At 41.6% G+C, this 26,218-nt stretch overlaps 2 protein-coding genes across 2 annotated transcripts; both read right to left on the bottom strand.

Moving 5' to 3' along the window:
* Window positions 1-5,849: 5,849 nt before the first annotated feature.
* Window positions 5,850-10,475, bottom strand: sptssa (serine palmitoyltransferase, small subunit A). Its single transcript, XM_047345373.1, has 2 exons — window positions 9,741-10,475; window positions 5,850-7,830 (listed from the first exon to the last, which is right to left on the bottom strand). The coding sequence occupies exons 1-2, from the start codon at window positions 9,841-9,843 to the stop codon at window positions 7,727-7,729; spliced, it is 207 nt and encodes a 68-aa protein (XP_047201329.1). The 5' UTR covers window positions 9,844-10,475; the 3' UTR covers window positions 5,850-7,726.
* Window positions 10,476-10,610: 135 nt separating this feature from the next.
* LOC124855472 (e2f-associated phosphoprotein) lies at window positions 10,611-24,296 on the bottom strand. Its single transcript, XM_047345372.1, has 6 exons — window positions 24,072-24,296; window positions 23,378-23,556; window positions 18,697-18,798; window positions 17,241-17,349; window positions 17,027-17,155; window positions 10,611-11,563 (listed from the first exon to the last, which is right to left on the bottom strand). Exons 1-6 carry the CDS (start codon window positions 24,149-24,151, stop codon window positions 11,275-11,277), a joined length of 888 nt encoding a protein of 295 aa, XP_047201328.1. The 5' UTR covers window positions 24,152-24,296; the 3' UTR covers window positions 10,611-11,274.
* Between the last annotated feature and the right edge of the window lie 1,922 nt (window positions 24,297-26,218).

Below are 26,218 nucleotides of genomic sequence, written 5' to 3' on the forward strand. Positions count from 1 at the left end.
ACCATGGTTAGGTTGTAAAACAACCCCAAGAACCATCTCCTGAAGCACTGTTTATTCTATCAATAAAAAATGGATGGCACAACTGCAAACCCACCAAGACACGGCTGACCACCTTAACTGATAGGCAGAGCAGAGTGAGCATTATTCAGAGAAGCAGCAAGAAGGCCGATAGAGGAGCAGAGATCCACAGCTCAGATGAGATAATCTGTTGACAGGACAAATGTTACTTGTCCACAATTCTGTCCTTTATGTAAGTGTGGCAAGAGGAACGCGATTGTTAATGGAAAGCAATAAGAAGTATTGTTGCAGTTGCCACAAGCAAATCGAGGGCAAAGCAAACATTGGGATGAAGGTGCTCTGGTCAGATGAGATCAAAATACAGCTTTTTGGTCTACCATTTCCATCATGAAAATGGTGGTGGTAGCATCATGCTGTGGGGATATTGTTCTTTAGCATGGGTAGGGAAGTTGATCAGAGTTAATGGGTGTAGCTAAATACAGGACAGTCCTGGTGAAAAACTTGTTAGAGGATTCAAAAGACTTGAGACTGTGGCAGAGGTTCACCTTCCAGCAGGTCAACGAGCCTAAACGTCGAAAACGAATCATTTTTCAATAATGAACTGAATTGACTGCATTGTTTGATAACTAGGATTAATTGGAATGTATGTATTTGACCTGGAATCTGTATGATTTAATTGAATTGACTTTGTAAAGTGACTTAAGACGATGTGTGTTGTGAATTGGTACTATATAAATAAATATACAGCCAGAGCTACAATGGAATGGTTTAGGTCAAATCATATTCATGTTTTAGAACGGCTTAGTCAAAGTCCAGACCAAAACCAAATTTTAAATCTGCAATTGCAGTTTAATGAGGTTTGACAAAGTTTTTTATATTTTTCTTAAAAAACTGAAAACCACAAGAAATGCTAATTAAACTACCAAACCAGCCTATAGGCAGTTATTTAGCAAAAAGGTATATGCTTACTTAGAGATTGCTTCTATTTCAGCTTTTCTTCCACACATAATTGTTATGGATCATGAAACCAATTTTAAAATCAAAGATATCCTGCATAAATTTCATTAACTAGGGGAAAAAAATCTATCCAACCAACCTGGCCATGAAAAAGTAATCACCCCCTTTGTACTCGTATTCCTTGTCTTCCGTTTTATTCAGGACCGGGTTGCAGGGGCAGCAGACTTTGTAGAGACTTTCCTCTGCCCAGACATCTCCTCCAGCTCCTCCGAGGGAAGGCCAGGCCCGCCAGTGTTTCCTGGGCCGTCCCCCAAGCCTACACCCGGTGGGGTGTGCCTGGAACACCTTCAATTTCTAGGGCTTTGCAACTCCAGTAAACCACCGTGATAGCTATTATCCACAAATGGAGAAAACATAGAACAGTGTTAAACCCTCTCAGCCTTCCAAAATTACATTAATCACAACTCACCCAGGAGGTCATAAAAGAATGCAGAACAACTTTTGAAGCACTGTATCTTTGCTCAGTTAAGATCAGAGTTCAGGACTCAACAATAAGCAAGAATGAATAGGCAAAAATTATGTCCATTGGTGAATTCCAAAGCCAAAACTAGTGCAAATCAAAATGAACTTGAAGCCTGTCTTGCATTTAAAAAAAGACATCTTGATGTTTAGCATTTCAAAACAGAACACACCAGTGAAAGTCAAACACGGGGTTAGAGGTGTGATGGTTCTGACCAGGACATGTCATTTAAATCCCATATTAAACAGGTTTCTAGGATTTCCTTCTTTCACCTCCAGAACATTGCCAAAATTAGAAATATCCTATCCAGGAGAGACGCTGAAAAACTAGTCCATGCATTTGTTACTTCAAGGCTGGACTATTGTAATTCTTTACTATCAGGATGTCCACAAAATGCAGTTAAAAGCCTTCAGCTGATTCAAAATGCTGCAGCAAGAGTTCTGATGAAAATTAAAAAGAGAGATCATATTTCTCCTATTTTAGCTTCCCTTCATTGGCTCCCTGTTAAATCCAGAATAGAATTTAAAATTCTCCTCCTCACATATAAAGCCCTTAATGATCTAGCTCCATCATACATCAGAGATCTGATTGGTCCATATGTTCCTAACAGAGCACTTTGTTCTCAGACTGCAGGTTTACTGGTGGTTCCTAGAGTCTCTAGAAGTAGAATGGGAGGCAGATCCTTTAGTTATCAGGCTCCTCTCCTGTGGAACCAGCTCCCAGTTTTAGTCCGTGAGGCAGACACCCTGTCTACTTTTAAGGCTAGGCTTAAAACTTTCCATTTTGATAAAGCTTATAGTTAGAGTGGCTTAGGTTATCCTGAGCTATCTTCCTTATTTTTACCTCCGCCTTCCTCTCTCCCTGTTGGATGGAGTAAGGGGGAGTCAGGTTTAGCCTAAACCGGCTCAGTTATGGTTGAGGTGCAAACACACCATCCATTTCTGCTACCTGTATGACCCCTTCTCTTTTCCGATGGTTGTGATCAGTCTGACAGAGAGAGGTATCCCAATCCTTGTGGTTTTTAGTATAACAATGACCATCAGTGGGACCCTTTGTGGGGTTCCTTGAGACGACATTGTTGTAAATAAGCGCCGTTTAACTAAATAATCTGAACTGAAACTATCTGTGTAGTTATGCTGCTATACAGGTCCTTCTCAAAATATTAGCATATTGTGATAAAGTTCATTATTTTCCATAATGTCATGATGAAAATTTAACATTCATATATTTTAGATTCATTGCACACTAACTGAAATATTTCAGGTCTTTTATTGTCTTAATACGGATGATTTTGGCATACAGCTCATGAAAACCCAAAATTCCTATCTCACAAAATTAGCATATCATTAAAAGGGTCTCTAAACGAGCTATGAACCTAATCATCTGAATCAACGAGTTAACTCTAAACACCTGCAAAAGATTCCTGAGGCCTTTAAAACTCCCAGCCTGGTTCATCACTCAAAACCCCAATCATGGGTAAGACTGCCGACCTGACTGCTGTCCAGAAGGCCACTATTGACACCCTCAAGCAAGAGGGTAAGACACAGAAAGACATTTCTGAACGAATAGGCTGTTCCCAGAGTGCTGTATCAAGGCACCTCAGTGGGAAGTCTGTGGGAAGGAAAACGTGTGGCAGAAAACGCTGCACAACGAGAAGAGGTGACCGGACCCTGAGGAGGATTGTGGAGAAGGGCTGATTCCAGACCTTGGGGGACCTGCGGAAGCAGTGGACTGAGTCTGGAGTAGAAACATCCAGAGCCGTGCACAAGCGTGTGCAGGAAATGGGCTACAGGTGCCGCATTCCCCAGGTCAAGCCACTTTTGAACCAGAAAAAGCGGCAGAAGCGCCTGACCTGGGCTACAGAGAAGCAGCACTGGACTGTTGCTCAGTGGTCCAAAGTACCTTTTTCGGATGAAAGCAAATTCTGCATGTCATTCGAAAATCAAGGTGCCAGAATCTGGAGGAAGACTGGGGAGAAGGAAATGCCAAAATGCCAGAAGTCCAGTGTCAAGTACCCACAGTCAGTGATGGTCTGGGGTGCCGTGTCAGCTGCTGGTGTTGGTCCACTGTGTTTTATCAAGGGCAGGGTCAATGCAGCTAGCTATCAGGAGATTTTGGAGCACTTCATGCTTCCATCTGCTGAAAAGCTTTATGGAGATGAAGATTTCATTTTTCAGCACGACCTGGCACCTGTTCACAGTGCCAAAACCACTGGTAAATGGTTTACTGACCATGGTATCACTGTGCTCAATTGGCCTGCCAACTCTCCTCACTTGAACCCCATAGAGAATCTGTGGGATATTGTGAAGAGAACGTTGAGAGACTCAAGACCCAACACTCTGGATGAGCTAAAGGCCGCTATCGAAGCATCCTGGGCCTCCATAAGACCTCAGCAGTGCCACAGGCTGATTGCCTCCATGCCACGCCGCATTGAAGCAGTCATTTCTGCAAAAGGATTCCCGACCAAGTATTGAGTGCATAACTGTACATGATTATTTGAAGGTTGACGTTTTTTGTATTAAAAACACTTTTCTTTTATTGGTCGGATGAAATATGCTAATTTTGTGAGATAGGAATTTTGGGTTTTCATGAGCTGTATGCCAAAATCATCCGTATTAAGACAATAAAAGACCTGAAATATTTCAGTTAGTGTGCAATGAATCTAAAATATATGAATGTTAAATTTACATCATGACATTATGGAAAATAATGAACTTTATCACAATATGCTAATATTTTGAGAAGGACCTGTAGGCTTAGGCAGCTGGAGGACATAACGACCACTTTCACCCTCTTCGCTACATTCTCATACTACTCTCCAATTTTGCATTATTTGCTGTTATTTCAGCTTTTAACTTTGTTCTCTCTTTTCTCTTCCTAGAAGCTACACCTGGCCTGACTCTGTGTCTACCTGTGACACCTTTCTGGAGAGGGGCATCGTCCGAGCTTCTGCTGGCAACAACTTAATGCTCACCTTCTACCGATGATCCACATAGCCCTGTCTTTTAATGTTTAACCCTTTCTCTCTCCTAGACATGGAAATTGACTGAGCTTCTACTGTAACTAACTCTATGTTCTCTCTTTCAGACTCTAACCTTGAAAACTGGCTCAGAGTTTATCTGTTCTTTCTTTCTAGGTGAAACGACTAAAGGAGCTACATCCATTAACATTTACTTTTCCTTCCCATAGAAAGTACTCCTGGATCAGTGCTTCTGTGTTCTTTTTGTGTCTCTGCTCTGTTCTCTCAAACCTCCAGTCGGTCGTGGCAGATGGCCGCTCACACTGAGCCCGGTTCTGGTTCTGCTGGAGGTTTCTTCCTGTTAAAAGGGAGTTTTTCCTCTCCACTGTCGCTACATGCATGCTCACTATGAGGGATTGCTGCAAAGTCAACACCAGTGACTGTCCACTGTCTCTACATGCTCATCCAGGAGGAGTGAATGCTGCAAGTCACTGACTGGATGCAATCTGCTGGGTTTCCTTAGATAGAAAAACTTTTTATCCAATTTGAATAAATAACTGAATCTGACTGAACTGTTCAATGATTAGGATTAATTGGAATGTATGAACCTGACTGTTGTGAAGAACCTTGAGACAACATGTGTTGTGAATTGACACTATATAAATCAAACTGAATTGAACTGAATGGTCTGGATTGCTTTGCCAATTTAGAACCTGAACAACTTGTAAAAAACATGAACTGGCATAGGTGACTGTCTGGCCATCAGTTTGAGTGCAGCCAAGTGCACCTGGCTTATGCAGTAGGACTAATCCAAAGAACACCAACAAGTCTGCCTGTAAATGGTGGAGAAAACAATATAAAGTTTGGAGTGCAGTTACATTCTTTGGAGATTTTTAGTCTTAAGATAAGAGAAGCATATATAAATATATGTACATCAAATCAACTTATATTTATTGAACTACAGTGAATCAGTGCTGCAATAAATATAGCAATATTTGCAGAATTGTTTTCATACAGCCCCATTGGAGGGTTTTTGAGCCACTTAAATCTAACAGCTTCTCAGTTAGATTTAAGTCCAGACTTTCTGTAGGCCACTCCAAAGCTTTTTTTTTTTTCGCCATTTAAAGGTGTATTTGTTGGTGTGTTTACGGCCGATTCTAGGTTTTGACCTTTGGAGGTATTCAGCCCCCAGCAAGCAGCTGATGAGGGCTCTAGACTGGAACAATGGTTAAACCGTGCTTGACATGCTTTTTCTTTTGAAAGACAGATCAGAATAGAAATTAACTGCTTAATACAAATAATCTCAGTCAGCAAGGGGTATGAACATTTTTGCTTAACTGTTTGATAGCGATAGTTTACTATCGCCTGTATCAAACACATGGAGTTCCACACGGAGATGCTGTAGTTTTTTATTTTAATTGTACATTCATGACAAAAGGTTTGTAGAAAACTTTTTTAGAAAATAAATCTGGTCTTTCCAATTATTTCAGTCCAGTCTTTGTTTACACCACCTTCATGCTAGTGTCTATTTTTACCCGATGTCAAAAATAAATCAAAATGCTGACCTGACTGACCGAACAAACAGAAATTCTCTTTTACCAACAAAAAAATTAAAAAGTTAAGAAATGTTTGGATAACTTTTCACTGAACCTACAATAAACCAATTTTAGTTTGAGCACTAAAAAAAGATTTGATATTGACTGATTAAACACAAAACAAATATAACTTTAATCATTTCAGATATATAGAACAGTATTAAAATGAGTTCACAAAAACATCTGTTTATGTCAAATTATCTGACTACGAAACTTTACAAATATATATACAAGATTATATACATTGAAGAAAAGTACATCTTTTTTGTAGAAGTCACAGATATCTAAGCATTAGCTTTGGCAGTGGGAGTTTATTTTGCCAATAAATGCAACTAAAATTTAAAAAGGATATCTAATATTTTTCACAAGGACAGATTTTCTCGACCAACACTGCAGTTTATTTCAACAGTGATTTTTCTTCCACTGAATCTTGCTTTCCAGTCTAAATGAGATGCACATAATGAATCCTTCCTGATGTGCTGCAGGAAAGAATCATTATTCTCCACTGAATTTAATTTTAAAGAGCTGACCTGGTCTGATAATAACCCAAATTCTCAAAATATACTACTAAAATCTCATATTTTAGCCTGTTTTAACAATGAAATTAACAGTGAAATGGACCACCCCATTCAGACACCTGCTAGCAGAACGAGTCAGACTCCAACTGGAATGAAGTTAATTGTTGACTAGAATAATGAGCGAGGATGAGTTGGAGCTTTTCAGAGATAAAACCAGATAAAATACAAAAACAGACATTTCTTTCTAAGCTATATAGTATGGCTGAAACTCCTGAAATGAGAAGTTAGTGGAATTAGGTTTACAGATGTTTGTTGTATCTTTATAAGCCTTTTATATGAATTTTAAATCAAGCATCAGAAAACAATCAATCAACAAAACATGTTAAAACCTTTGTAGATTGTTCCTCTGTTTTCTTTGCAGTAGGACAACCACCTGCTGACAAAAATACTCAGACCTGAAGATAAAACATGGTCAATCATTACTGATGGGACTGGAAAAAAGAAGGCCTAGATTAGAGATTTTTTTTTTTTAACATCAATCATAACATGATTTATTACCAAACAAGCTGTTTGCTGTTAAAGATGAACAGAACCAAAAGGCTCTCTGGAATGGCATTATGCTGCCTTTGTTTTTAAACATACAGATCCGATTAGAGAAATGCTACAATGGAGCATAACTGATGGAGGATGTTGAACAAGCAGAGTTCTTACAAAGATCTGAGCCTGCTTGTTCCTGAATCTGGAGCAGTCAAACAACTAGAAGATTTCATTCATTTCTCCAGTCTATACAATATAGAGCTTAAACTATAGGAACAGTTTGGTGTCTAGACAAAATCAAATAAATTAGAGTCCCCATAACTCCAACAGTAAAGTGCAGTTGAGTCAAAGTGAAAAGCAAACATCAGCTGAAACCAAGCACGTTGCCTCCAAGTAAAACACTGCTTACAATGCCAGATTTCAGAGCAGGACAATCTCTAGGATGAATCTTGTCCAACATGGCCTCCAGCACAGCACTCCCAGCGTTTCATTTTCATACTGATTCCATGAGGAGAGAAGTTCTGAGCCAGCCCGATTTCAAACATAGAAACGTAGGATTGTTAGAGGATGTGGTAGATGGATGGACAACAGGCTGAGCCAAGGAACATGCAGGAACATCGGCTCATTGGACAACCTCAAAGTAATGGAGAATGGCCATAATATGCTGCGGCATGAAAACGTATCCAGTGTAGATGGCCATGGCAGCCACAGAGATCAGCAGGGAATCTAAAAGGAAAACATTAAGGAAGAACTTCCAAATGTGAAAAGACTTACTGCTGCAGGGGCCCAAAACCAAGTGACTAAATAGTTTTAGAAGTATTACAAAATTATAATTGCAAACACGTTGGGGCATATTTGTCACTGCATAGAGCAGGGTTGTCCGAAGTGCCTCCCTTAGAATAATTTGGTGTGGTGTCATTTTTTTTAGGAGAAGTTTGTCAAGGACATATTTCTACCTTCTTAAATGGAAAATCATAGGCACAATACAAATCATTTTTGTTTTATTAGTTATATTTTTGCTTTCATATTAATATCATTAAGTAGGCATCGAGATTCTTTAATACACAGAGTTTTATAACAACACAAATTAAGGTTAATGTCAAATGTCAATGTGAGGCATCTATAAATGAAGTTCTGGTGTAATATGTAGAACATTTAGTGGTAGATTGTTTTGTTATAATGATGCTTCTTAAAAACTAAAATTTGGTTTGTTGGAAAGCTTGTTTATTTCTCTTTAAATGGTGGCCCATTTGTAAGGAAAATACATTTCTGGGTTAAACAGCAGAGTTGACTAAGTGGGCTATGCCCTGAAAAACTCAACAAAACTTCTCTGCCTATGCTTGACGCCTTATTCTGCGTTTGACTCTTCTTTGGTGTAATTTATTGGATTGGATGATTGTAGTTTGAGTTATTTAACAGACAAGGGCTTCAGGAGCGTATGAAGAACTGTACTCAACCACGACGGCCTGGCGCCTCCTTGTGCTGGTTACCAGCTTGGCCACACACTGATGTGTGATGATATCCAAGCATTTGTCTCAAGTCTTCCAGTGTGGTTGTAATGGTCACTCCAAGCATGAGCAGCACACTCAAGTTGAAACCACAAGAGGTCAGGTCTGCAGGCAGGCCGGCCATTCCACCCCCAAATCCTTGGTCCATTCTTGATCACAAAAAGTATGCTTAAATATGAATCTCATATAAAGTAGAAAACCACAACAACGCCATGCAGGTCTTAAATATGGCGGGTGAGCGGAAGTCAGAACACAACGAAAAAAGAGTCAACCATTTATCGTTGCTCAGCGCATAACCCCACCCCTCAATAATCTAAAGCTCTACCCCCCCAACCAGGACCTTTTATTTGGGAAAGTGTGGACCCGGGCAATTAAAATGACTCGGGTCAAAGGAAAAAGGGCTGATGATGAAACCTGGCCTGTCAGGGTGAGTTCTGGTGAATAGTCCTTATCAAATAAAAAAACAATTTAAAAGATTTTCCTTAGTAATGTGGCACCATTTAAAACTTTACTTTTTTTTGGCAAAGATTTGTTTGCCAAGAAAGATTCTTACAACAAAAAAAACCCATTTCCTTATGGTTAGTGCCAAGTGGTTTCACGCTCGCACTTTAAAGTGTTTAAAGTTAATGACGTTAAACTATGCGGCAAAGCTTTCAACGCATGATTTGTTATTTTACGTCTAGGTTGAAATAAGTTACACTTCATGTTCGTCAAAATGAAGAAGTGACGCAATGACAGATCCATCAGTTAATCCTAAATGTTCTCAAATGTAAGTTACAGGTTTACTAAAACAAACTGAAGGATGTTTTAAACCAGCATCTCTCATGTATTTACACGGTTCAGTTTGTCGAGCGACAGGAGTTTCAACTACAAAGACCCGAGATTAAAATGATGTGTTCAGGAGTCAGAACTAAAACCTTTTGGATAAGAGGTGAAAACAAGAGAAACAAAGTGTCTTCTACTCAGGAGATGATCTCATTAACCAAACTCCTTACGGTTAAAATGAGTTTACTTCACGTCCTCACCAAACACAATTTAGCACAAAAATATCAGTTTATCTACAGCTAAGGTTAGCTTCCGCTAGCCATTAACGACATGTTTGAGTCATTGTGACACGGAAAAGGATACTGAACACTGTTCTCTCCCACGGTTCCAGCATGTACAGCGCCGTCACCAGGAGGTACTGGTAGTAAAACCAGGACAGCTGCTTCCAACAATCTCCAAGCGCCATGGCCCAACTTCTAAATACTTGTACTTAGCTTTCACCAACCCTGCTTGTTCTCTGATTCGACTTCCGGAGTTTTCCAGAGTGGCTTCCTGTACTTGCTAACGTTTCGTAAGGTGCTCACTTTCAACCAATCACAACTCATTTCTCTAATGCGCGGGTATGACGTAGTTCAGAATTCATTGTTTTTAATTAAATCTTATTTCAGACATTCTACATTTTCTAATGTTCTGCTACTTTGGTCCCAGTTTCATAGTCTGACATTAATTATTTAGTTGAGATTATTGATTCATAATTAGAGGTTTTAATACACTGATATTATTACAGAGAAGCTGCATTATGTACAGCAGCATTAGGCAACTTTGCTTCATCTGAATGAAGTTAGCCTAGATATATGAGACCCTCAACATAAAAAAATCAGACCTGCACCATCTCCTACATCCAATAAGCACAAATACCCTGAAGAAGGGGAAGCTGTTGCTACCAAACATTTAGTGGACCTCGGTTCTTCACCAGCAACAAAGACACAGTCCAATAAGTTAATCTGCCTACTATATTCAGAAGAATATGTAAATAAAATAATGTTCTTTACTATTTCATTCAAAGCTTTATTGTATTCTGTTGACACTACAAATGAGGCAATGTTTGGTGAAACATTTCAGGCAAAGAGAAAAAGCTTCAACTTGAGCCTCTTATCCTTTCTAATCATTTAAAAGCAGTATTTTTTGATTTTCTATCTTAATGCAGAGCATGCAAAAAGGACCAGTCAAGGCTGACCATTGTTGTCATTATTTATTTCATTCTGTTTGTATTTATTTGAGTTGCAGCAGCAGCACCACCTTCAGTGTTGGGTGTCCTAGGCAACCACCTGTGTGGCCTAAACCAAGAGCCAGCCCTGGCTCCATGACAAGACTCCATCCTCAAAAACTGATATCTCATGTTTTACATGAGGAATATGAACCCAGCTGATGAGTCAACCCCCTGTCTGACCTGTAACGGAAAGATAACTTAAGCAAACCCAACCAGAACATCTAAACTATCTTCAATTCAGCCTGAATTTTTCACTTCCTGGTGGACATTTTACTGTTCATAAGTAATCTGTAAAAACACCTTTATGCAACACCACTTTTAGGACTGTGCATTAGATGATGGTTGGTAAAAAAGAAATTACACTGGAGACAAAAATATTAACAGATATGTGGATTTCATGATAAGACATCAATGCAAAAACCTTAAGCTTTTTTTTTTTCGAGCAAAAACTGAAATTTCTATTTCTATCTTTTTCACAGATGAATTTGGATGAGATGATTTTGGTCAAGTTAAGTGGTTTATTTGGCCATGTAAGGTTCTGAATGACATTAACCTCTATGAAAACAATTGTTTATTTATAAACACTGAGAAAAAAAAACATCTGGATTTGAACCTGTTCAGTCCACCTCAGCAGTGGCTAGCCAGTATATTGAAAAAATGGTACACCTCATCTTTGTCAAACACAGCCACCTCTGTGGAACACTCTGAACATTTCACTGGGTGGTAAATCTCTTCAGAGTCCATCCCTGCTGGCCTGGGGCTGGGAGCCCCGTTTGGTGACACCTCTGCTTTGTGGTCCCTCCTCCTCTTCCTTGGCTTTTTCTCCTGCTGCGTTTTGTAGCGCAACACCTCATCTGTTTTCACAGTGCAGTTCATCACGAACATGGCTCGATACTGCGTCCGGTACTTCTCATGCCTGAATGAACACAGGTTACTTTGGTGTAAAACAACTGTAAAAAAGGTACACATCTGTAATTATTGCACAATAAAAACACAATTTAAAAGGTTAAGCACTTCTGTCCTATGTAAAAAATGAGGTAAAAATGAGCCAAATGAACGAAAACAGATCGTTTTTTTAAGCCAAGACTTTACAATGTGATTGAACTGCATCGTTATTTCACTATAATAAAAGAAACATTCTTCAATATCTTTGCAATGGGTTCATCTTGGAAATCATGGAAGTTTCCTGTTGGACCAAGCAGATTGTTGTCAGTTTAAAACAGACTCTACTTTTATATAAACAGTACCTTGCAGAAATATTCATATCCTTTTAACTTCTTCACATTTTGTTAAGTCACAACGGCAAACCCCTAGGTATTTTATTGCTCTGTTATATGACAGACCTACACAAAACGAATGCCCCTTTTCCACTGGTTCCATTTGGCCCTACTTGACTCCACTGGGCTCTCTTTGCGAGCGTTTCCATTACAGTAATTTTCCGTACCGGTACCTACTTTTTTGGTCCCTGCTCCTGAGCAGGTCCGACCGGGACTGAGTCGGGACTACACGTGACATGAAAAGACTGCTGTTCACTGATTGGCTGTGAGAGGAGGAGGAATTAGAAGGTTTTCGTTGAGACAGTGCAGGGAAAAGTTAATAAAACTCAAGAGCAACTACAATAATATTAAGGACCATAGTGGCCGGAGCAGGTCATACATGTCATTTTACCATTTAAGGGTCATAAACCAGCCTGAAGGCTGACAGAAGAGAAAAAGGACAAATCTCCATTCTGAATTACATGCAGGCAGAGCGCTGTATGTAATAACATCCTAAACCAGCTGATCACACATTAAATCAGCTGTTCAGAGGCACAAATACTTCCCCCAAAACACACCAAACACAACCACCATGAAACAACGTGTTTGGTTCAGACATTTATTGACGGTCCTTTAGCGAAGCAGCGTCTGCAGGAGGAGGGAGCAGGCAGAGAGCAGCTGACCGTAACCAGACTGCCTTCATCGGACCCAGCAGGAGGACGAGCCGCTGAATCTGTGGAGCAGGAATATGCAATATCCAACCTAAAACTAAGTTCAAAGGTCAAAAATCTGCGGTTTTGCTCTTTTAAGTCCTTGTCCTCGTTGTTGCCATGGATAAGACAAAAACGTCCTCATTAAAACCCAACATTTTAACTTCTTCAGGCAAACTTTGCAGCTTCAGCATCCAGACAGCAGCGTCTCTCCTCTCTGCTCCTCCTACCAACCCACCTCTCTCAGAACTCCTGAACCTTATTTTATAAGTTCTGGCTGGGCTGTGGTTCAGATAATTATTAATTATTAAAAAACATAAATAAGACATTCTTGTGTATATATTAATACAAACGTTATTACTATTTAGTTTAGTCATGTTTTTCGTTAGTTCGTTTGTCGTCTTCCGCTTATCCGGGACCGGGTCGTGGGGGCAGCAGACTCAACAGAGACGCCCACACGTCCCTCTCCCCAGACACCTCCTCCAGCTCCTCCAGGGGGAGCCCAAGGCGTTCCCAGGCCAGCCGAGAGACATAGTCCCTCCAGTGTGTCCTGGGCCGTCCCCTGGGCCTCCTCCCGGTGGGACGTGCCTGGAACACCTCCCGAGGAAGGCGTCCAGGAGGCATCCGGTATAGATGCCCGAGCCACCTCAACTGGCTCCTCTCGATGTGGAGGAGTAGCGGCTCTACTCCGAGCTCCTCCCGGATGGCCGAGCTCCTCACCCTATCTCTAAGGTAGTGCCCGGCCACCCTACGGAGGAAGCTCATTTCAGCCGCTTGTATCCGGGATCTCGTTCGACCCCCTCCGGCCCTTGGCTGCGTCTAGAAATCCTGTCCATAAAAGTTATGAACAGGACCGGTGACAAAGGGCAGCCCTGCCGGAGTCCAACATGCACTGGGAATCGGTCCGACTTAGTGCCGGCAATGCGGACCAAACTCCTGCTCCGCTCGTACAGGGACCGGATGGCCCCTAGTAAAAGGCCCCCGATTCCATACTCCTGGAGCACACCCCACAGGGCATCACGAGGGACACAGTCGAATGCCTTCTCCAGGTCCACAAAACACATGTGAACCGGTTGGGCAAACTCACATGAACCCTCGAGCACCCTGTAGAGGGTATAGAGCTGGTCCAGTGTTCCACGGCCGGGACGAAAACCACACTGCTCCTCCTGAAGCCGAGGTTCGACTATCGGTCGGACTCTCCTCTCCAATACCCTGGCGTAGGCCTTACCAGGGAGACCGAGGAGTGTGATCCCCCTGTAGTTGGAACACACCCTCCGGTGTCAACCGACGTGTCAACCATGACAGCCCTACAACATCCAGAGACTTGAGGTACTCAGGGCGGATCTCATCCACCCCCAAAGCCTTGCCACCGCGGTGCTTTTTAACCACCTCGGTGACTTCAGCTTGGGTGATGAAAGAGTTCAACCCCGAGTCCCCAGCCTCTGTTTCCACCACGGAATGCGTGATGGCAGGATTGAGGGGATCCTCGAAGTACTCTTTCCACCGCCCGATAATGTCCTCAGTCGAGGTCAGCAGTCTCCCGCCCCCACTATAAACAGTGTTGGTGAAGCACTGCTTCCCCCTCCTGAGGCGACGGACGGTTTGCCAGAATCGCTTCGAGGCCAACCGGTAGTCCTTCTCCATGGCCTCACCGAACTCCTCCCAGGTCCGAGTTTTTGCCTCTGCCACAGCACGCTTGGCCTCACGGTACCCTTCAGCCGCCTCAGGAGTCCCACAAGCCAACCACAGCCGATAGGACTCCTTCTTCAGCTTAACAGCATCCCTTACTGCCGGTGTCCACCACCGGGTTCTGGGATTGCCGCCGCGACAGGCACCGCAGACCTTACGAACACAGCTACGAGCAGCAGCATCGACAATAGATGCGGAGAACATGGTCCACTCGGACTCTATGTCTCCAACATCCCCCGGGATCTGGTCGAAGCTCTCCCGGAGGTGGGAGTTGAATACATCCCTGGCCGAGGGCTCTGCCAGGCATTCCCAGCAGACCCTCACTATGCGCTTGCGCCTGCCAAGTCTGTCCGACTTTCTCCTCCTGCAGCGGATCCAACTCACCACCAGGTGATGATCAGTGGACAGCTCAGCCCCTCTCTTCACCCGAGTGTCCAAAACATGCGGCCGAAGGTCTGATGAAACGACAACAAAGTCGATCATCGACCTCCTGCCTAGGGTGTCCTGGTGCCAAGTGCACTGATGGACACCCTTATGTTTGAACATAGTGTTCGTTATGGACAATCCGTGACTAGCACAGAAGTCCAATAACAAAACACCACTCGGATTCAGATCGGGGAGGCCATTCCTCCCGATCACGCCTCTCCAGGTGTCACTGTCGTTCCCCACGTGGGCGTTGAAGTCCCCCAGCAGAATAATGGAGTCCCCGGGAGGGGTACTATCCAGCACCCCCGACAGGGAAGCCAAGAAGGCAGGGTACTCTGCACTGCCACTCGGCCCGTAGGCTGAAATGATAGTCAGAGACCTCTCCCCAACCCGAAGGTGCAGGGATACAACCCTCTCATCCACTGGGGTAAACCCCAACACGAGACCGCTGAGCTGGGGGGCAACAAGCAAACCCACACCAGCCTGCCGCCTCTCCCCGTGGGCCACTCCAGAGTAGAACAGAGTCCAACCCCTCTCAAGGAGATGGGTTCCAGAGCCCACGCTATGCGTGGAGGCGACCCCGACTATTTCTAGTCGATATCTCTCGACCTCCTGCACAAGCTCAGGCTCCTCCCCCCCCCAGCGAGATGACATTCCACGTCCCTAGAGCCAGCCTAAGCATCCGGGGATCGGGCCGCTGAGGTCTCCACCTTCGTCCGCCACCCAATCCTCTTTGCACCGGTCCCTCACGGTTCCCCCTGCAGGTGGTGGGCCCACTGGGGGATGGCCTCGCGTCTCTCGTTCGGGCTTGGCCCGGCCGGGTCCCGCGAGGAGCAACCCGGCCACCAGGCGCTCTCCGACGAGTCCCGACCCCAGGCCTGGCTCCAGGGTGGGACCCCGGCTCCGCCGTACCGGGCGACGTCACGTGCCTCGATATTTTATTCTTCATGAGGGATTCTTGACGGGTAGTCACGTTTTTATTTTCTATAATTTTTTTATCAATTCACACAGATTACTTTAATGTGATAATGTAACACAGTAACGTTAATAGCAGCACAGCCTCTACATTCATGGCTGGAGGAAGAGCTTCAGCCGTCGCCGGGTCAGTGGAAACACAAACTGATACCGTACCGAGTAGAGCGAAACCAAGCGGAACGGAGTCACGGCGGCTAACAAGAGTCAGTGGAAAAGGGCCATTAGGGGACTGGTAGAAGGTCTTATTACAATCCGAATGTTTTGGGTAAAACACCCCAAGTTGCATAATGATCTGCATATTGGTGTATGAATGTGTGGCTAGTTATGAGTGCAATCAGGTGAATGTGGCTCTAGTGTAAAGCCCTGAGTGGTCATTATGAGAAGAAAACCACTATATCAGTTCTGTCAATTTATTAACATAGTGCATAAGTCTGAAAGGAAAGAAAGAAAAAAAACATGGGTTTATTTTTGATTTTTATAAATAAAAATATCAAAAGTGTGGCATGCATTTATAAAGAGGCCCTTTTATTTTCATATCCAAAGACCAGGGTGAGTTATAAACAACAATGGCAAAGCTATCAAGATATAGCCATCCACCTAAACAGAAAGAACCAGCAAAACTGCATTGATGAGAAAAGCATCCAACAAGTCTATGAAAACTCTGAATGAGACAGGAGGGAGCTTACCAAGAGCAATGTAAGAGGTCACGCCAATTGTGTTGAAGAAGGTGGTGTGATGCAAAGAACCTGATAGATACCTGCAGACTTCACTATTTCAATAAAACTTGGATTACTAATAGCTCCCTTAAAGTTGAAAATCAAGCCTGCCAAGTCCTGCAACAATGTAGGTTTAACTGCATAAAGCAAAGACTGTTCAACTAGCAGCAAGACAGGACACCCAACTTGCCAACTCACTCTGTAGCTTCTTTGAAAAATACTTTAAATCTATGATTAACACTTGTTCTAACAGCTAAAAAGTGTCAACATGAATCACAGAAACTGAACTGTGGAATAAGTTATACTCCAAACCCATTGGGTTCCACAATGATGTTGTGAAAGCCCACAGAGCTCTGTCTTCTCAGCAGATCGACTTGTATGATGTGGAAGACAAAGTGATCCGTCACGGTTGTGTCTTTACTGCACAACGGTCCGTTACCAGCGCAGACAAAACAGCTTTGGATCAACTTCAAACATACATGAACGTACAAAGAACTCAGAAAGCACTGTGCCACATTTGCTTCTGAAGTATTCATTACAGTATAAACGCAGAGATTGTTGGAGTTACATAAACAGGATCACAAATAAAAAGAGCACTGTTCCTCACCTCTGACAGTCCAGGCAGAGTGTCGTCATGCAGGCGGGACAGTTGAGCACAGCGTCACTGCTGGGTAAACCTTGACGCTGGTGAAGTTGAGACCTGGATGCTGTGTTCTGAAACTTTCTGCTGTTATACCTTCACAGGATGATAACAGGCTGAATTATAATAAGAGGAAAGGACTGTATTACATTTTCATAAATGGAAAACTACATTTTTCTACCTCCTTGCATCCACCCAGGCCTGGTCTCTGTCATCCTCGTCTGGGTCGTACAGCAGCTCATCATTAGTGGGGATGATACGCTGTCTCCGCCTCCGGTCTGTGGAGCTGCCTATAGTGCATGTTCACATCAGTGTACATGTGTCATAGTTATATCCAGATATTTTTTCTGACACTTTCACATTAAATTTGACTCAGGTTTTCCTGCTTGAGGTCAGTTAGAAGCATTATTTTTATTTGCTAAATGCCAGAATGAGAGATCGTATTACTTTGTCTAAAGTAAGATGTTTGTTTTACATTTCCTTTGTTTATTTGGTGGAATAGCCATCTATTTGTGAACTGCACCAATCCCTCATGCAGCAACATGATGCTGCCACCTACTTACGTCCCAGCTAGGATGTTGTTCTCAGGCTTTAAAGCTTCCTCGTTTTCCTACAGATGTACCAACAGTCATTATGCTGAACACTTATTTTAGTTTCATCACATTTCACGACATATCTCCAAAAATTAAAGCCTTTGTCCATGAGTGAATTTGAAAACCATAATCTTCATCTTTCATGCTTTTGCTTCTTGAATAATGGTTTCCTCCTCTCCGAGTGGCCTTTTAAAAGACAGGACTCATCTCTAACCATATTCAGCCAGCATCTTCACAACTTCTGTTTTCAGGGTTGATTCTCACACTAAATATGTTTATCTCTAGGACACAGAACCCATCTTCTTCCTGAAAGGTGTGATGGCTGAATATTCTGGTGTTGCTCATTCTTACACAGATGACACATTAAAGCATCTGGAACTTGTACCAAGGAAGAGTCAGAATTCTGGAGGTTAACAATTCTCTTCCTGATATCCTGACTGATTTATTTTCATATTTTCATCATGTCACACACATGTGATGTACTGGGTGTACCCCGCTCTCGCCCGTAGACTGCAGGGCACCAGCTCCCCACGTGACCCACTATGGAATAAGCGGTAGAAAATAAATGACTGACTGACTGACACATGCAAGCAGTGAGTTTAGCTTGTTGCATTAAATACATCCAGATCTGTCTTCATTTACCTGAAATTTGCTGAATTAATCAATATGAATTGAATTGAATTTGAATTGAAGTTGAATTGATGAAGCTCATCAAGTGAGGATGTCCCCATCTAGCCTTTCAGAATTTCTTGTAAAGCAGTCATCATCTTAGATGACTGTATGTAAACTGCTCAATTTTAATTTCTAAAAACTTCTCTCTAAATATTCTGGCCTTTGGCAAACAGAAATAATTATGGTAATCCTAACTGACTGAAAACAGGATATGTTTAGTCAGGCAGAGAGAATAAAAGGTTATTTTTTACAGTGTTTCACTACATTTCTGATTACAACTGCATTTGAAAATGCAACCAAGTCAATTCAAATGGTAGCATGATAATATGTTATAAAAGGAAAATGAATGAATCATGTGAACTGATCTCTTACTTGGTGTGTCCTCCTCCTCTGAGTCAGAATCAAAGTAAACCTTGTCATACATCTGAGGGTTGGAAATGCAAGAACCTTTTGTGCTTCCTCCACCTGTGGGAACTGTCACATAATAAACATGTATCTTTCAGTTTCTTAGGACACAGATTCTGTCTAATAACTCAAACAGTTCAATTCCACTGAACACACATTCCGGCAGCAGCAGAATAACAGAGCTGGATGAGTATAATCTGCCAGCAGGAAGAACCCACATGTACAGCCTTAGAATTACTTGCAGATATGAGTCAAACAGGTAAACCTGTGTGCTGTTCTCCCTTTGAATACTTTTTCTGTGAAATAATGTGAATGCATACAGTGGTTGGACAATGAAACTGAAACACCTGTCATTTTAGTGTGGGAGGTTTCATGGCTAAATTGGACCAGCCTGGTAGCCAGTCTTCATTGACTGCATATTGCACCAGTAAGAGCAGAGTGTGAAGGTTCAATTAGCAGGGTAAGAGCACAGTTTTACTCAAAATATTGAAATGTACACAACATTATGGGTGACATACCAGAGTTCAAAAGAGGACAAATTGTTGGTGCACGTCTTGCTGGCGCATCTGTGACCAAGACAGCAAGTCTTTGTGATGTATCAAGAGCCACGGTATCCAGGGTAATGTCAGCATACCACCAAGAAGGACGAACCACATCCAACAGGATTAACTGTAGACGCAAGAGGAAGCTGTCTGAAAGGGATGTTCGGGTGCTAATCCAGATTGTATCCAAAAAACATAAAACCACAGCTGCCCAAATCACGGCAGAATTAAATGTGCACCTCAGCTCTCCTGTTTCCACCAGAACTGTCTGTCGGGAGCTCCACAGGGTCAATATACACGGCCGGGCTGCTATAGCCAAATCTTTGGTCAATCATGCCAATGCCAAACGTTGGTTTCAATGGTGCAAGGAGCGCAAATCTTGGGCTGTGGACAATGTGAAACATGTATTGTTCTCTGATGAATCCACCTTTACTGTTTTCCCCACATCCTGGAGAGTTATGGTGTGGAGAAGCTCCAAAGAAGCGTACCACCCAGACTGTTGCATGCCCAGAGTGAAGCATGGGGGTGGATCAGTGATGGTTTGGGCTGCCATATCATGGCATTCCCTTGGCCCAGTACTTGCACTAGATGGGCGCATCACTGCCAATGACTACCGAACCATTCTTGAGGACCATGTGCATCCAATGGTTCAAACATTGTATCCTGAAGGCGGTGCCGTGTATCAGGATGACAATGCACCAATACACACAGCAAGACTGGTGAAAGATTGGTTTGATGAACATGAAAGTGAAGTTGAACATCTCCCATGGCCTGCACAGTCACCAGATCTAAAAATTATTGAGCCACTTTGGGGTGTTTTGGAGGAGCGAGTCAGGAAACGTTTTCCTCCACCAGTATCACATAGTGACCTGGCCACTATCCTGCAAGAAGAATGGCTTAAAATCCCTCTGACCACTGTACAGGACTTGTAGATGTCATTCCCAAGATGAATTAACGTTGTATTGGCCGCAAAAGGAGGTCCTACACCATACTAATAAATTATTGTGGTCTAAAACCAGGTGTTTCAGTTTCATTGTACAACCCCTGTATATCAGCAACATGAAGAGACAATACTATCTGCGCCCAATGCCTAAACACTCTGCTGGTAAAGATAAACAATACAAGTATCTGCAACTGGACCAGGAAAATGATCTCTAGATACTTTTTAAACCTTGTGTTGTTTTCATTGTTTTGTATCTTTTGGTCAGGTTGACAGCTCACAGTGGACTCTACATAGAGCTTTTAGCTGCATTAGAAATGTCGGTAACCCCGATGCACCAACACATTATGTTCATTTATACAAGCAAGACACAAGCTTTGTTTACATATTTAGTGTTGGTTAACACTGTTGAAACACATTAGTTCTATTTATAGCTTTTGTATGTTAAAATTAGTTTGATGCTTCATCTTTTGAAATAAAATAAAATGTGTCAGCGTCCCTACATACAAGAAGTGTTGAGTTATGCATTTTCTTTGTATGAGTTTACTTGAAGTCAAGTTTGTTTATCAGTAACTATCAAATATTAGATTAGTGGATCAGTTTAGGATGGAAACACTACGGATAGACTCCGACCAGAGAATCCTTTATCAGCTTTATTTCCACACAGCAGGTCATTAAATCCAGGAAATGTACAGGGACTTGTATATGTGAGGTCTAAATAGAAATATAGAGAAACGATGCAATAAGGATAATGTTAGATAAAGTAATAAACTTAAACTATCATGCTTCTTGTCATTATTTACAACAACGCAGTACACCAAGCAGACATACAGGTCCTTCTCAAAATATTAGCATATTGTGATAAAGTTCATTATTTTCCATAATGTCATGATGAAAATTTAACATTCATCTATTTTAGATTCATTGCACACTAACTGAAATATTTCAGGTCTTTTATTGTCTTAATACGGATGATTTTGGCATACAGCTCATGAAAACCCAAAATTCCTATCTCATAAAATTAGCATATTTCATCCGACCAATAAAAGAAAAGTGTTTTTAATACAAAAAACGTCAACCTTCAAATAATCATGTACAGTTATGCACTCAATACTTGGTCGGGAATCCTTTGGCAGAAATGACTGCTTCAATGCGGCGTGGCATGGAGGCAATCAGCCTGTGGCACTGCTGAGGTCTTATGGAGGCCCAGGATGCTTCGATAGCGGCCTTTAGCTCATCCAGAGTGTTGGGTCTTGAGTCTCTCAACGTTCTCTTCACAATATCCCACAGATTCTCTATGGGGTTCAGGTCAGGAGAGTTGGCAGGCCAATTGAGCTCAGTGATACCATGGTCAGTAAACCATTTACCAGTGGTTTTGGCACTGTGAGCAGGTGCCAGGTCGTGCTGAAAAATTAAATCGGGTAGTAGTCCCGACAGTGGTTCTCCTGGGGTTCCTGTGCTCTGGGGGGTCTTTGGACGTCTGTTGCTCGGATCTCTGCTGGTAATATGAACATTTATGCAGGTGTAGAAGCAAGCAGGGTGTTATCTTGTATTCTCTTCATCCTTCTTTCTTTCCTCTATTCTATTCTCCTTCTCTCCCCTTTTCCTTTTTGCCCCCCTTTCTCTCTTTCGTGCTTCTTTTTTTTCCTTTTCATTTCTGTCTCCGTGTCCGTAACAATTGAAATAATCCCAAAGCACTTTGTAATAAAGTTTCTTTTTATGAATGTAAAAAAGTGTTAGCTGTAATGCTCCACTTGTGAAAGTAAAACTGTTGGGCTTTTTCTTGGCACTCAGACAACAATTCTGAGTGCTTCTCTGCCGGACAGAACACGGTTAAATCATAAGATTCAGAGAATCAGAGAACACAGTTCATCATCTACATCTACAAGTGGAAGTTAAAGCCATGCAAAGCTAAAGCCACATATGAACACCACCCAGAAACGCTGCCAGCTTCTCTGGGCCCGAGCTCATCTGAGATGGACTGAAGCAAAGTAGAAAAGTGTGCTGTGGTCAGATGAGTCCACATTTCAAATTGTTTCTGGAATGATGGACATCGTGTCCTCCAGGCCAAAGAGGAAAAGGACTATCTGGATTGTTATCAGCGCAGAGTTCAAAAGCCAGCATCTGTTAGTGCCAGGGCATGGGTCACTTGGACATCGGTGAAGGAACCATTAATGCTGAAAGGAACATGCAGGTCTTAGAGCAACATCTGCTGCCATCCAAGCATCATCTTCTTAAGGGATGTCCCGGTTTATTTCAAAAAGACAATGCCAAGATACATTCTGCACATTCCAACAGAGTGGCTTCGTAGTAAGAGTTCTGGTCCTAGACTGGCCAGTCTGCAGTCCAGACCTGTCTCCCATTGAAAATGTGTGGAGACCCCAGACTGTTGAGCAACTGAGGTTGCTCAACCAGCAAGAATGGGATAGAATTACTCCTACAAAGCCTCAACAATTAGTCCTCAGTTCCCAAACACTTAGTGAGTGTTGTTAAAAGGTAAGGTGATATAACACAGTAATAAACATGGTCCTGTCCCAGCTTTGTTGGAACGTGTTGCAAGCATCACATTCAAAATGAGTGAATAGTTACAAAAAACAATACAGTTTATTAGTTTGGACATTAAATATCTTGTTGAACAGGATTTGCAAATCGTTGTATTGTTTTCATTTACATTTTACATGATGTCCTAACTTCATGGGTTGTATAAAAACTTTGAAGTAATGCGTCCAGAGAGTGCCCCTTCAGGCTTCCAGCAATAGCTGGGTTTATGCACTCCAATAGATAAAGCATTGTTTTTTCTGTTTTATTATTATTCATAAACATGCAATTTTTGAATAATAACAAAATTATTATTCATAAACTGCATGTTGTATACATCTTTGTCTGGTACTAAAATGATGTTTAATCATCTAACAAAAAAGGCAAAAACAAATCAAATTCAAAGCAAATTCAGCAAAGGGAAACATGTTTGTGGTGCTCATCTTTTAACTATAGTCAAACTCATATGTTTGCTAGATATTTATCAATTAACTTTTAACATTTAATCCTGCTAGGAAGTGAATGTTGATCATCTCTACTGCAAACATAAAAACTACAACTAGTGAATCATTCACTAAAAAAATAAGTATGCAAAAGCTTTTACAATGATAGTTCAGAAAGAGGTTACCATCTGCTGGTGCCCAGGTTCCCTCCATGGTCCTCATGGTGGAGCTAAGTTCTGCCTCCATCTCTTTTTCAAACTCATCCTCACTGGAGGACTCACTCTCTCCTGTTAGATACTCCCGTATCAGCTTCTTCTTCTGCTCTGGGGTTCCGTTAAGCAGCACGTCGAGCTCATCCTCTGAACTGAAACAACGTGAAAGTTTTTTTTTCTTCCCCATATAAAGTATGGATAGGCAGCACGGACTTATTTATGGATTTAATTATAACATTTTGAGGTACTTGTTGCAATAAGGTCAAAGGTGACAAGAAAAATTATTCAAAAATTCATCTTGTTGCTGTAAAACAAATACTATCTAAAATTACAACATACCGATCCAGTTTGTGTTTAATAATTCAATGCAATTCAATTAAATGATACTTTATTAATCCCAAAGGGAAATGAATTTTGTGGTAACTTATATTATCCAAGCTTCAAACAGTCAAACTAATTTAGTGTTGTACATAAACCCTGAATAATATGGCGAGGTTTTTAAAGAAGATTCCACATGTCCTGCCTTGCTGCGCTATTTCCACACAGAAATAAAACCATTCTATCAGCAGGCAGCAGTTAGGACCAGGCAGTTGTTTACATGTTAGCGTCCAGCTAGCTTTTAGCTCCCAATCCCATGCTAATGCTTCAAAGCTGATCTGTACCTTACCTGCTCTCAGCTCGCTCCTCGTCGCTCGGTTCGTCAATTTCATACGAGTCAAAGTCTTGGGATTTATTTAAGTTGTTCATTTTGCAGGCAGAAAAAGACAACCCACGAAAACATGCGAAGGAGTTTCTTTATTCGTTAACGTTTCCTTCTCTTTTTTCTTCTGTAGTTTTATTGGCAGTTTAAAATCTCAGTGTATTACCGCCATCTGCCGGACTGAGGTGTAATCCACCCATTCATCCGTCTATTTACCCGCTTCTTCCCTACAGGCTTTTCTTCTTCTTGGTATTTTTTTTTTTTGGCGGGTGGCATCTAACGTTAAGATGCATTATCGCCATCTACTGTGCTGCATTGTGGGCCAGAATATCTATTCTGCGTAGGCAATATTTTTTTTATATAATCCTGTTTCCTTTAAATATCTAATAAATGCTTTATTTATTTTTTCACTTGGTTCTTAATAATAGATTTTATATCAGATTTACTAAATGCAATTTCCATAATTGTATTTTGTCTATGAGACTGTTTAGCTAGATAATCTGCCACATTATTCCCTTCAATATATTTATGAGCAGGTTTCCACATAAGCCTGACTATTATTTGAGACTCTGTAAGTCTAATTACAGTTCCGTAAATTTCATACCCTAAGTCTGGATGGGTTTTGGATGAGAAAGCTAAGATAGACATTAAGGATGACAATGAATCTGAACATATCAATATACTTTCTGTTTTATTTTGTTCTGCCCACAGTACGGCCATGAGAATAGCTAACATGTTTACAGTATACACAGCTAAATTATAAGATGTATGTTCTTTGTTTCATAGTTATGTTCAGCTCAGAAATAACAAGAGTAAATCCTGTTTTACTTAAATCTGAATCCTTAGAGCCATCTGTAAATATTACAAGAAAGTTTCTGTATGTACTGTTATTATTTACAAAATCTGCCCAGTTCCTATTACCTTTATTAATTTGCACTACTTTATGAATATCTAGATCTACACTATTATTAGGGAATAACCAAACATGTGTAATTGATTAGGGCACTGCAGAACTATATCTGTTGTCTTGTATTCCCATTTCCCTTCCACGTTTATTAGCTGCCAAGCAAAGCTGTCTATTTTAGCCTTTTCACTTTCCCAGCATGGTTGTAGAGTTCTTACAGCTGAGTGATATTCTGCCTTATGCCCTTGCAGGCTTATCCATTAATTCATCATTATTTGCTTATGTCTTAAATATGAAGAGAGCTCTCCCATTTTCACCTGTATTGCCAAATTTGGAGAGGTCTTTAATGCTCCACAACATAATCTTAGAGCTTGATTCTGAATTACCTCTAATTTACGAGTAATAATTTTTGCAGCCTGCCTATATACTACACACACACAATCCATCACTGATCTTATTGGCTCGATTTTATCTGCCCCCCAATCTGAGCCCTTTAAACATCTCATTATATTCACAACTTTTTTTAACATTTTCCCCCAATATAGTTTACATGCTGAACCCATAAAACTTTTGAATCAAATAGGATTCTAAGGAAACAACATTTTTTTTTTACTCTATCTTTTCTCCATACAAATTTAAATTGATTCCCCCAATCTTCTTTCTACTATACACCATTGTTTTTCTTTTGTCTAATGAAAATGTAACCCCCCAGTTATGAGCCCAATTTTCAACAGATATGATGGCATTTTGTATTCTGCCACTTACATTTCTCCCTTTTCTCCACAAAGCCCCATCAATAGCAAATAATGACCTCATGATTTCCTGTTCTACTTCAGAGAACACATTATTGGGGTACGATTGTGTGTGTGTGAGCCTGTGGGTGTGAGTTTTCTCTGTCTCTCCTGAGGAGCTCTGCTGTTGGGCGTGGTGCACCGCTTGTAGCTGCACACCTGCAAGTAATCCTCTGCTGCAGCGTTTATAAGGAGATGGTGGATGAGCATTCTTCGCCTGTTGGTAAAATCAAGACCTCTGAGTGCAAGTTCTCATTTTCGAACCTCTTAGAAGTTCTTAGACTGTCTGAACTCAGCCTGCCTAAGCCTTCCTTCGATGTTTTCCCCTCCAGGTCAAAGAAGCCACTTTGTTCCCGGATTTCACCTGCAACCTCGCAGATGATCAGTTTGTTACCGGAAAGCCTTTCTACAAGCTGTCC

The sequence above is a fragment of the Girardinichthys multiradiatus genome, chromosome 19 (assembly GCF_021462225.1).
Source record: "Girardinichthys multiradiatus isolate DD_20200921_A chromosome 19, DD_fGirMul_XY1, whole genome shotgun sequence".
In the NCBI taxonomy this organism is placed as follows: domain Eukaryota; kingdom Metazoa; phylum Chordata; class Actinopteri; order Cyprinodontiformes; family Goodeidae; genus Girardinichthys; species Girardinichthys multiradiatus.

Coding starts and splice junctions, on each gene's coding strand:
- sptssa (XM_047345373.1), bottom strand. CDS start 9,843: ATGGCGCTTGGAGATTGTTGGAAGCAGCTGTCCTGGTTTTACTACCAG. Junction 7,831..9,740: donor GTGGGAGAGAACAGTGTTCA/GTATCCTTTTCC, acceptor TTTTCCTTTTAG/ATTCCCTGCTGATCTCTGTG.
- LOC124855472 (XM_047345372.1), bottom strand. CDS start 24,151: ATGAACAACTTAAATAAATCCCAAGACTTTGACTCGTATGAAATTGAC. Junction 23,557..24,071: donor GAGGAGCGAGCTGAGAGCAG/GTAAGGTACAGA, acceptor ACGTTGTTTCAG/TTCAGAGGATGAGCTCGACG. Junction 11,564..17,026: donor CTCTGCCTGGACTGTCAGAG/GTGAGGAACAGT, acceptor GTGTTCATTCAG/GCATGAGAAGTACCGGACGC.